General features: G+C 35.7%; 1 protein-coding gene across 2 annotated transcripts in view; it reads right to left on the reverse strand.

The window, feature by feature from the left end:
- Positions 1-12,659, reverse strand: part of ARHGAP32 (Rho GTPase activating protein 32) — a 210,687-nt gene that overhangs the window by 89,550 nt on the left and 108,478 nt on the right. For both annotated transcript variants that reach the window (XM_035009289.1, XM_035009288.1), the window contains 3 exons: positions 4,118-4,255; positions 1,988-2,080; positions 1,022-1,144 (listed from right to left, as the gene is read on the reverse strand). In XM_035009289.1, the coding sequence (XP_034865180.1) occupies positions 1,022-1,144; positions 1,988-2,080; positions 4,118-4,255 (354 nt within the window). The remainder of the gene's footprint in view (positions 1-1,021; positions 1,145-1,987; positions 2,081-4,117; positions 4,256-12,659) is intronic.

Below are 12,659 nucleotides of genomic sequence, written 5' to 3' on the forward strand. Positions count from 1 at the left end.
AGTTAAGTACTTCAGAACTAATGTTACTATGGTATACATATTGCTTTAAGAATTTTTCTTTGTAGGGGCACCTGGGTGGCTCAGTCGTTAAGCATCTGCCTTCAGCTCAGGTCATGATCCCAGGGTCCTGGGATCAAGCCCCGCATCGGGCTCCCTGCTCAGTGGGAAGCCTGCTTCTCCCTCTCCCGCTCCCCCTGCTTGTGTTCCCTCTCTCACTGTGTCTCTCTGTCAAATAAATAAAATCTTTAAAAAAAAAAAAAAAGAATTTTTCTTTGTATACTAACAACTGATTTTTCAGGCCATGAAAGAGTCATCTTCACAAAGCCATATTTGCTAACAAACACGGCATCTTTCAAGACATGCACTCCTTTGTGTATGGAACCTAAAAATTTATATTGTTTTTTCTTAAACTGAGTAACTGTTAGCAGTTTTTTGTTTCTCATAAGCCAATATTAAAGGAAGAAACTTAATTACGCTCCTTTCACATCTGATAGCAAGAAATGTTCATTTCACTTTTCATCTGTTCTTTAACTCAATCTTTGAACAATGAGAAGAAAGTATCATTGGGTATTGTTTTTAGGTACTAAAAACACAAAGACAAAAGACTGAGACCTGGCTCTAAAGAAGATCATGAAGATAAACAGGACTACAATTATGACTGAGTGTAATAAGTGAAATGTCAGAGATAGGGGTGCCTGGCTGGCTCAGTCGGTAGAGCATGCAACTCTTGATTTTGAGGTTGTGGGTTCGAGCCCCATGTTAGCTGTAGAGATTACTTAAATATAAAATATTTTAAAAAAAGAAACAAACAAAAAAATGTCAATCCAGGCTATTTGGGGATATATATTTGCAAGGACTAGGGAGAAGATCAAGGATGACTTCCTAGAAGAAATGGGAGATACAAGCTGAATTTTCAAGGATGAATATGGTCATTAAATAAAAATAGATAGCAATCCAGGCTGAAAGATAATGGAGTATAGGAAAAAGGGCCTGAGCTGACACAGAGTCTTCAGTCATTTACCTCTAAAGTCAATTCATCAGGGGCCCGAGCAGTGTACCTCTTGATAACGTGGGCAGCACCAACAGCAGGAGTGTTAATGGATGATTCCTCATGAACTAGAAGATGATTTCCCCTATTATCAATCTATAACAAAGAAAATGGACTATGAGATGGTTAAAGACATGGGACTGCAAAAGTTTCTTTGACTATCTATAAAAGATATTCAGTTTGATTTAGAGAGGCCATAACCCACAGAATCTTAAAGAAACAAACACTATATATTGAGTACTTAATGTACACCTGTCATTGTGCTGTGCACAGAACATGATTTAATTTAATTCTCATAACTCTAAAAGATACTTAACATCATCATCATCATTTAAAGATGAAGATGCTAAAGCTAAAAGAGGTTATATAATTTATGAAAAATTAAATAATTTGTCCACGATCACACAGCCAATAATGGAAAAGCCAGTATCTCCGTGCAGGTTGGCCTGGCTCAAAGTTCCATATTCTTTCTATTTTCCATCCTGTCTTCCCAATTTCCACTGGGAGGAGAGAATAATATAATTTTACATATGCAAATTAAGGAGAAATACCTAACATATTTTCTGGATACTATAATACTTAATCTTAAATTGGACTCTTTAAAAGATGAATTGTCTCTTGTTCATAAATAATTACTAAGTCAACTAAATATATATATATGTATATATACACCTTTCTAAATGTACACATTAATACAGTCAACGCCAAAATAAGAGGTGCCATTGCAATTCACAAGATATATTTAGATTAGTTTCCTGGATTCTCAAAGACAGATTTTAGATAAAAAATACTTAATGTATCACTTTATCTATCCTTCCAAATATAAGAATAAACTCCATTTCTTTGATTCCTGAAACTCATTAGCTATCAAAATTAAATTAATATTAATTTCTTAAGTAGTTTAAAAATAAATTTGGTAAGAGGTTAATTAGATAATACCTCCATCCATGTAAGGGCAGGTCCACAATTGATCTTGTTGCCAGCAATAGCTGAAAGGCGGGACAGGTAAGCCATAAGCATCTGAGTGACAGACTAAAGAGAAAGAGAAGATTCAGTGGTAATTCAAACTCAAGATACAGCACTCTCTGTCCAAGTAACTGGTATAAATTGGCTGTTTCTGGGGCAAAAAATCTGCAGATTTTTAGGCATTTTAATAGTTATAGGGGATTCTTCACAGAGGCTCGAGAGTTTCATGAAGTGAAACCACAGGAACTTACATAGAAATCCCCTGTCTTGTGAAGAACTTCACTATCTCCTCATCATCAGGGGTCATACTATTTTATAGCTTCTAACCTTATTGCTGTCTCTATTTTTATACTGAAAATATAAAAAAGATAATTACAGCAGAGACATATTTGGCTTTTCTGCCCAGCTTCCCCCTGGCTACCTTGAAACTCTAGGAGACCTGCTATACTCTTCCATGCATGCAGCTGTGACAGGACAGCCATGTTCGTATGTGATTGCACACCAGGGGTCCGTGGATTGGTCCAGAAATGTGACTGAACATTAGCTGGCCTAACAGGAGTTACTGCAGGAATTAGTAAATTATGATACAAATTTCAACTCATTCTGTCAGCTGTCTTAAAAAAAGAGATTAAAAACCTGAGACCTATTTGTAGTGGTCATGTCCTAAAACAGCCTGAGAAAGAAAAATGTGACAAATAGGTGGAGATGGGAAAGGGAGATGGACTTCTAGGTTTCCTATGACACAAAAGAATCTGTGGTTTTAAGATGTTCCTGAGACCCTGCTGCTGTGTCAGTTCTTACATGACTGAGGAGGTCTCTACTTTGTCCTACCTACTTAATTGCCTTGGAATTAATTAGAGATTTGAAATGGCTTCCCCTCAGGACTTGAAAAGTATCTGCACTCTTTTCAAACATCCATTGCAGCTGCTGAGGAGTCTAATGTCAATATGATTCTTGTTCTTTTAAGAAAGTATGTGTTTTGCTCCCTGAAAGCTTTTTGGGTTTTCTCTCTGTGTTGGCATTTTGAAATTTCACTATAGTGTTTTTAGATGCATGTCTTTTCTGTCATCATACTTAGCACTTACTGGGCCCATCTGATCTGAAATATGCCTTTCCTTTGTTTTAGGGAATTTCTTATATTAAATTTTAGTTACTTCCATGTACTGTATCCTGCTAGAACTTCTAGAAGAGGGAAGTAGGTACTTCAGGATCCATTCTCCGTGATTCCCAAATGTTCTCCCACAACTTTTCATCCTTCTCTCTCTTCTGAGGCTATATTTTTATAAAATTTGCTCTCCCAGCTCACTAATGCTCTCTTCATCTGTGTCCATTTTGCACACAGTCCAACTACTGAGGTTTGCTATGACTAAAATTAATTTAAGTAAGTACATGTTCATTTCTAAGATCTCTTATCTTTTTATTTTTATAAAACTCTGCTCTCATTTCATGATAGATTGCCTCACTTTCTCTCTGAGGATAGTAATCATGCTTCTGAAAGTCTTGTTTGCTCTTTTCAGTTATTTTATTTATTCAGCTTTTACGATCAAGATTTCTAGTTTATCTGTCTTCTTCAATCCTCTTGTACATGTTTTTTATGCTGTATTTGCTCGCCCCCATAAATCTTACCCCATCTACTCTCAAAGATTCCTCACAATTTTGATGGTTGTTATTATCTGATGTTATAAAGAATCTCTTCCCATTTACATTTTTTAAAAATCTTTTCTATTTTTACTAGAAATTTGGGAGGAGTGGAGGTAAGGGTACAGACATGGCATGTCATCATAAACTATGCCTTTCTCTAATTATTAGTGAGATCGACATTTTTCCATATTTTTGCTTCCGTATTTTATGTTCTCTTTGAAGAGCAGTCTGCTCATATATATAGCATGTTTATATATTATGAATTTTTTATATAAAATTACACTCCAAACCTACTTTAATTCTAAACAGTCTACATAGCATTACTAATTTTTCAGTTATGAAATAATTAATAATCCCAGGAATCATCCTGAGTGTTCAACTTAAGCTTTTATTTAGTATACAGACAAAACTTTCTGCTAATTTATATACAGTGATTACTGCTGCAAAGTACTAAATGCTTACCTCTGGACTGTCCTTCAGGGCATCAGAACGGGGAAGCTCTGAGAGTTGGGAGAATCGTCGGTCATAAATACATAAATGAAGATGTTTATCAAGTACCCGAAAATCTTCATAACTTCTTTTAACAATCCAACTTTTGCCCTATGGGTAAGAAAAAAAAGACGCTTATAATTTGTCCACTCACAGAGCATATTTATTACATTCTACCTTCTAATTTTCTCTTGGCTCTATTACTTCCTATAACCCAAGCTTTAGTAGGGATGAACATCCTTTCTTACCTGGAATACTGCTAATACTCCTTACCTTTGATATCCCCTGCTCCCCTCACCACCAGTACAAAATACAAAGCTTATCAGGTCACACTATCAAAAATCCTTCAAAAACCTCCATGGTCAGCACTGATGAGCAGATCCCAACTGCACACCATTTAGTTTTGCAATTTAACCTAATTTTATACAGATGCTTTCATCTCATAAAAGATCTGGAAGGACTGCAGGAAAAAGCCTTCAGAGCAACCATCTCAGAACTGAAGAAAAGCTTTTAGTGTAGCTCTTCTCCATTTGCCCCAGCCAAATGGGGCAGAAACAGAAGGCATCACTTCCTAGTAGAGAGATGTACTGAATTCTAAACACAGGTATGTTAAAACTTACATGATAAACTTGTATTGTCCTACTCTGGACTATAATTCTATAGTACATAGGTGGAGAACAATACCAACTCCTGTCTGAGAGGGTTTTTAGAATGAAATAAGACCATATATGTGGCAGAGACTTTTAAAGAACAGTGTCCTGGTCACTATTCTAAGAAATACTAGTTCTATGAGGCTGAAATGGGATCCAGTTAATTCTGATGATCAGCCTGAATTGGGAATCACTGATCCACAGGACAAAGTCCAAACATATTTGCACATATCATGGCTTTCATCATCTGAGCTCTGTCTAAATTTATACACTGATCTCAGTCATTACTCCTCCATGCCCTTCCTTTGCTTCCAGTTATGCTCAATTACTTGCATTTATTCAGTTTATGAGATGTTTGTTCCCTTTCTTGCCTCCCCGATCGTTAAGTGCTGTTTCTTCTGCTATGGAAAGTCATTCTTTTACTCTTTGCTGAAGTAAGCTCCTCTGTTTTCTCAGTTCTTCCACTGCCTTCTAACCCAAAGATTTCCTAAATACTCACAGGCGGTTCAATACTTATTCCTTTGGATGACAAAAATTAAAAAATGAAAATAAACAACAAAAGCAGAAAAATAAAAGAAAAACAGCATATAGTTGCAATTATTTTCTCTTTCGTATACACACATTTTTATGGAACACTTCAAATATCAGAAAAGTACACAAAATAATTTATCACATACTTATGTCTCTATCACAGAGATTAAACAGATGTTGACTTTTTTGTTTCAAAGCTCTGGATGTTTTGTTTTGTTTTTTTTAAAGATTTTATTTATTTGACAGAGAGACACAGCGAGAGAGGGAACACAAGCAGAGGGAGTGGGAGAGGGAGAAGCAGGCTTCCCGCTGAGCAGGGAGCCCGATGTGGGGCTTGATCCCAGGACCCTGGGATCATGACCTGAGCCGAAGGCAGACGCTTAACGACTGAGCCACCCAGGCGCCCCACTCTGGATGTTTTTTAAAAGAACCAATTATTATAGATACAAAGCCCACTCTTTTGTGTTCCTCTTCTAAAGGTGAGGACAGGAGTTGATATGCACTGTTATCATGCATAAATGCATTTTATACCTTTACTATACATGCAGGTATACAGTGCATTGTCCAAAACAAATAACAAGATTTTATTTCCTTCTCTATGGATCTAATCACAAATTAAGTAATTCACTCAAAATCTCAGACAGGTATGTGAGAGAATAGAAATTAAAATACATGTCAAATAAAAATAATTTAAATTATCATCTGGACAAGAAGGCTTTACGGCCACAATCCATGGTATTTTAAATTTATCCACTCTATCTTCTGATTTGGGTTTGGCCTACAGTGCTTTTAAAAAAATGTATATGGGGGCGCCTGGGTGGCTCAGTCGTTAAGAGTCTGTCTTTGGCTCAGGTCATGATCCCACCCTGGGATCGAGCCCCGCATCGCGCTCCCTGCTCCACGGGAAACCTGCTTCTCCCTCTCCCACTCCCCCTGCCTGTGTTCCCTCTTGCACTGTCTCTCTCTCTCTCTGTCAAATAAATAAATAAAATCTTAAAAAAATAAAACACCAACCATTTAAAAAATAAATAAATAAATGTATATGAATACTTTAGGTACAGCACTGCAAAGTCTAATTTGACCAAGTAATTACCACACCAAGCTATTTATCTTATTTACATTACCTGCACAGATTCTAAAAATATACAGATTTACCTCTTGAAATAAAGAAAAAGCTAAGAAATTGATGTTAGGATCAGAATGTCCCCATTGTGAATCCTGGCTATTTAAGAATTTAATTAAGTAAATTAATGTAAAGTGATTAGTAGAGTACCAGATAACAGAAATGTCTCAGTACATGCTGGTTATTTCTATTCTTTATTGATTTAGAGAACTTGTTCTGGGCCAAACATACTAAAATTAGTAACAGTAAACAAATTAACCTGACTAAACATTAGTTTAGTAAACAAAACTCCATGGTATATAGCAGAACAAATGACTGGTCACCAAAAGCTCAGAAACTCAAAAGAAACAGGAACGCTATTATTGGGTGGCTCAGATGGTTGGGCATCTGCCTTTGGCTCAGGCCCTGATCCCGGGGTCCTGGATCGAGCCCCACATTGGGCTCCTGGCTCAGCGGGAAGCCTGCTTCTCCCTCTCCCTCTGCCTCTCCCCCTGCCCGTGCTCTCTCTCTCTCTCTCTCTCTCTGTATCTCTGTGTCTCAAATGAATAAATCTTTAAAAAAAAGAAAAAAAAACACTATTATTGATTACTTTTAAGTACATCAGGGTTTCAACCAGGGAAGGTAACGTATCTTTAGAGGTCACAGGTTATTTTCCCATATGGCTGAATTACCAGCTTTAGTTTTAGAAAGTAAATCTTAAATTTAATATCATTATTTCATTTTATTTTAATATCTATTTAAAAATAATTCATATATCTTGGTAACATTTTATTTTTGTTTTGTTTTACTGTTTTCTTTCAGAAGAAAATGTAGCATCAGCATTTTAAGTCACTAGTACAAAGGTGAAGCAGTTAATCAGGATCAACTCTAAACATGTGTATAATCATTCCACTATATTGGAGGTAAGGAGTGAAGTAACTTGACAACCTAGTACATTCACATTTATTACTCTTGTTGAGCCAAGAGACTAAGCAAAATGGTCAATATAAGAGAAAATGTAGTACTGTACTTGTTGGTACCTGGTGCTTTTAGAGCAGAAATTGGCTCTGCTTTCAATCATTTTTCATTAAGCATTCCTTACTAAATGACAAATATTCCGAAATGATTGTAAGACGTTAGGGACTAACTGCTTGTGTCTCCCCAAAACTCCTATGTAGAAACCCAACCCTCCGATATGATGGCTTTAAGAAGTGGAGCCTTTGGGAAATAATCAGGATAAGATAAGGTCAGGAGGGTAGAGCCCTCATGAATGGGATTAGTACCCTTAGAGGAGTCATAAAAGAGCTTGCTTCTCTTTCTCTACTCTCTGCCATATGAGATTACAAGAAGTCATCTGTTTGCAATCTGAAAAGTGGCTCTCACCAGAACTTTGCCATTCTGACCTCCTGATCTCTGACTTCCAGCTTCCAGAACTGTGAGAAATAAACTTCTATTGTTTATAAGGTACCCGGTCTATGATACTTTGTGAAGGCACCCCAAACTAAGACATAAGGTAACATTTGGTACCTGGAATATCACCTTTTCCTTGGCATACAAAACAGATTTCTAGACCTATAAGATTGTGAAACACAGGAAAGAGAGAAGAGAGAAAAGAATGAGGAGAGTGGTAATCAGTAAAGCAGGATATAAATGCAGACTACTGTGGGCTACTTGCTAGGATGTGACCTTAGGTAACTCTTCTAAATCTCAGTTTATTTATCTGTAAAATCAGAAAGTTAATGGTACCTGGGGTTGTTGGAAGGTTAAATCAAATAACGCACATAAGTCACTGAGCACACTGCCTGCCAATCATTCATTAAACACTGGTTATCTCTACTGATATTTTTCCCACTGGTATAGCTGCCTGTCACAAAAATACCTTTTGAATGCTATGTTAGCCACATACTTGTCATATAACAGGCAAATATTAGTTTGGCTGAAACCCTTAACATGCACTGACACTAGAACAATACCTTCACAAGACTAATTTTGGAAAAGCTGTTGAAACATGCAAACTGATAGACTTGGAAAGTTCCCAGATTACAGTACAATAATTGAAAACAAGATTGTAATAACACATCTGTATTTAAGTCTATGTTCCAAAGTCTTACACTTCTTTAGAATAAATTCCTTAAAAATGTGACATCAGCCAAACCTAAGTGCAAGGATATATTGGATTTCTCTATGGTATTTTTGCATATTTTCCATAAGACTAAACTTATTTTTAAATAAAAAGTTAAAATACACACACGCAATTTCTAAAAATGGAAAGGTTGTACCAATTTTTACTGTTTGTGCCTATTTTGCTGCATCCTCCCTAATACTGAAAAAATCAATCTTAAAAGAATTATCTATTCACATCTTTGCCAATCTTTCTACTAAAATATGTTGTATACTGCTACATAGCATTTAGCAAACTTAACAAAACGTATTATACTGCATGTCTAGCAAAACTATTTGATGTAACTATTAGCCCTTTGAGAGCTGTAATACATTTATTCAAATAGTTTCTTAGTCAAGAAATTTCCTTGAATGAATTCTGAAGTGATACATTAAATGGCTTATTACACTAAGATATTAATTTTTTTGCTTAAAAGAAGTAAAAAAGAAGTTGGAAGGCCTTTCTTACTTAGGACTTCTTCCTATATAAGTATTCAAAATATATTTTTAAAAGAGGCATTGAAATACATTGTATTGTTCTGCAAGTTCAACTTTTTAGTTCCTCTGGCTCTCTCTTATCAAGTACTACATAAAAGTAAGAAGGCCAATGAAAACACATTGTGATTCAGTCACATTTCAGAAATGATCTTGTCTGTCAGGTTAAAAGTAATAATCAGACTTCCAATTTCTTTTCCAATATATAAGGAGCTTAGAGATCGCCACTCTGTCCTAACAAGTAACAAACTGAAAAATCAGTAACTCTTCATAGATCTGTGAGAGAAATGAGGTCACAGGGCAAACTGCTCTCCCCAGAATTGGAGAGACCTAGAAGTCTAGAAAAGAAGAAAGAGCTAAACTCAATTATATACAATTCTATCTTTAAAAAAGAGAAAATTTAAATGAAGTAAACAGAAGAAATAAAAAAATGATAGTAGAAATCAATGAACTTTAAAACAGGAAATCAATAGAGAAAATTAACAGAACCAAAAGATGATTCCTTGGTAAGATCAATAAAATCAATAAACCCCTAGGCAGGCTAAGTAAAACAAAAAGAAGAGAAAACACAAATTACTAATATCAGAAATGAAAGAGAGAACACCACAACAGATCATATGAACATTAAAAGGATAATAAATACTATAAATAACTCTATGCTCACGTATTTGATAACCTAGATGAAACTGACCCAGGTCCTCAAAGACACAATCTGCCAAAACTTACACAAAAAGAAATGGATAATCTGAATAAGGCCTATATCTATTTAAAATATTGAATCACTAATTAATAAACTTCCAAAAGAGAAACCACCAAGCCAAGATTGGTTCACAATGTTTGAACTATACCAAATATTTAAGAAATTATACCAATTCTCTATAATCTCTTCAGAAGATTGAAACAGAGGGACTACTTCCCAATTCATTCTATGAGGCTAGAATTACCCTACTACCAAAACAAAACAAAGACATTACAAAAAAGGAAAACTACAGAACAATATCTCTTGAGAATACTGATGAAAAAATCAACAACATTATTAGCTAATTGAATCCAACAACATGGAAAATAATTATATACCACAACCAAGTAGAATCTATCCCAGGCATGCATGCAAAGCTGGTTCAACATTCAAAATTAGTTAATGAAATTAATCACATCAATAAGCTAAAGAAGTAAAATCACATGATCACATTGACAGATGTCCAAAGAGCATTTGCCAACATCCAGCACTCATTCATGATAAAAATTCTCAGTAAACTAAGATTAGTGGGATATTTCCTCAATTTGATAAAGAATGTCTATAAAACTACAGCGAGTATCATATGTAATAGTGAGAAACTTGAAGCTTTCCAAATAAGATCAGGAACAAGGCAAGGATGTCCCCTCTCTCCACTGCTTTTCTTCTTTTTTTAAAGATTTTATTTATTTATTTGACAGAGAGACACAGTGAGAGAGGGAATACAAGCAGGGGGCATGGGAGAGGGAGAAGCAGGCTTCCCGCTGAGCAGGGAGCCCAATACAGGGCTCGATCCCAGGACCCTGGGATCATGACCTGAGTTGAAGGCGGATGCTTAATGACTGAGCCACCCAGGCACCCCTCCCCACTGCTTTTCAACACTGTACTGGAATTTATAGCTAATGCATTAAGGCAAGAAAAGGAAATAAAAGATATACAAATGGGGAAGGAACAAATTAAACAGCCTTTGTACACAGATGACATGATCATCTAGGTATACATTACAAATAATTATCTAAAATCCTTCTGGAACTATGAAGTGATTATACCAAAATAGCAGAATACAAAGTTAATAGACAAAAGTCAATTGCTTTCCTAGGCGCCAACAATGAATAAGTTCAATTTGAAATTAAAAACACAATAGCATTTATATCAGCAACCTCCCAAAAAAGAGGTAATTAAGTATAAGTCTAAAAAACTATGTACAAGATCTATATGAGGAAAACTACAAGACTCTGGTAGAAGTAGACAAAGGACTAAAAAATTTGAGAGACATACCATGTTCAGGGATAGGAAAACTCAATATTGTCAAGATGTCAATTCTTCCCAACTTGATCTAGATTCACAGTGCTATGCCAATCAAAACCAAAGCAAGTTATTTTTGTCATTATCAACAAACTGTTTCTAAAGTTTATACAGAGAGGCAAAAGACCCAGAATAGGTAACACAACATTGACAGAGAAGAACAAAGTTGGAAGAATGACACTGACTTCAAGACTTATCATAAAGCTACAATAATCAAAATGGTGTGGTTCTAGCAAAAAAAAAAAAAAAAAAAATCAACAAATACACCAATGTAACAGAATAGAGAGCCCAGAAATAGACTTACCTAAATATTGTCAACCAATCATTGACAAAAGAGAAAAGGCAACACAATGGATAAAAAGATAGTGTTTTCAAAAAATAGTATTGGAAAAACTGGCAAAATCCACAGGCAAAAATATAAATCTATACATAGGCCTTATAGCTTTCACAAAATCACTCAAAATGGATCACAGGTCTTAATGTAAAATGCAAAATGATAAAGCTCAGAAAATGACATAGGAGAAAACAGAGATGATCCTGGGTTTGATGATGGACTTTTTTAGATACAACACTAGAGGCACAATCCATGAAAGAAAGAATTAATGAGGCGTGCCTGGGTGGCTCAGTCATTAAGCATCTGTCTTCGGCTCAGGTCATGATCCCAGGGTCCAGGATCAAGTCCCACATCGGGCTCCCTGCTCTGCGGGAAGCCTGCTTCTCCCTCTCCCACTCCCCCTGCTTGTGTTCCTGCTCTCGCTCTCTCTCTCTCTGTCAAATAAATAAATAAAATCTTAAAAAAAAAAAAAGAAAGAAAGAATTGTTGAGCTGACCTACACTGAAATTAAAATTTTCTGCTGTGTCAAGACACTATCAAGAAAATGAAAAGACAAGTAATAGACTTGAGTGAAAAAACTGACAAAAGATATATCTGATAAAGGACTATTATCCAAAATATACCAAGAACTCTTAAAAATCAATAATAAGGGGTGCCTGGGTGGCTCAGTCTTTAAGCATCTGACTTCAGCTCAGGTCATGATCCCAGTGTCCTGGGATCGAGCCCCGCGTCAGGTTTCCTGCTCAGCAGGAGGCCTACTTCTAACTCTCCCACTCCCTCTGCTTGTGTTCCCTCTCTCACAGTGTCTCTGTCAAATAAATAAAAATTAAAAAAATCTTTAAAAAAAATCAACAATAAGAAAACAACTGATTTAAAAATGGTCCAAAGACCTTAACAGACACCTCATCAAAAAGATATGCAAATGATAAATAAGTATATGAAAAGATGCTCCATATCATATATGTTATCATATCATATGAAATGCAAACTAAAATGAGATACTACTACACACCTATTAGAATGGCAAAAATCCAGAATTGATAAAACCAAATGCTGACAAAGATGTGAAGCAACAGGAAATTTCTTTTCATTGCTAGTAGGAATACAAAATGGCAAACCCACCTTGGAAGACAGTTTGTCAGTTTCTTATAAAACTAAACATACCTTACCATAGGTTCCAGCAATTGGGACTCCTTGGTGTT

Source organism: Mirounga leonina, unplaced genomic scaffold (assembly GCF_011800145.1).
Source record: "Mirounga leonina isolate KUSES-001 unplaced genomic scaffold, KU_Mleo_1.0 Mir_153, whole genome shotgun sequence".
Classification (NCBI taxonomy): Eukaryota; Metazoa; Chordata; class Mammalia; order Carnivora; family Phocidae; genus Mirounga; species Mirounga leonina.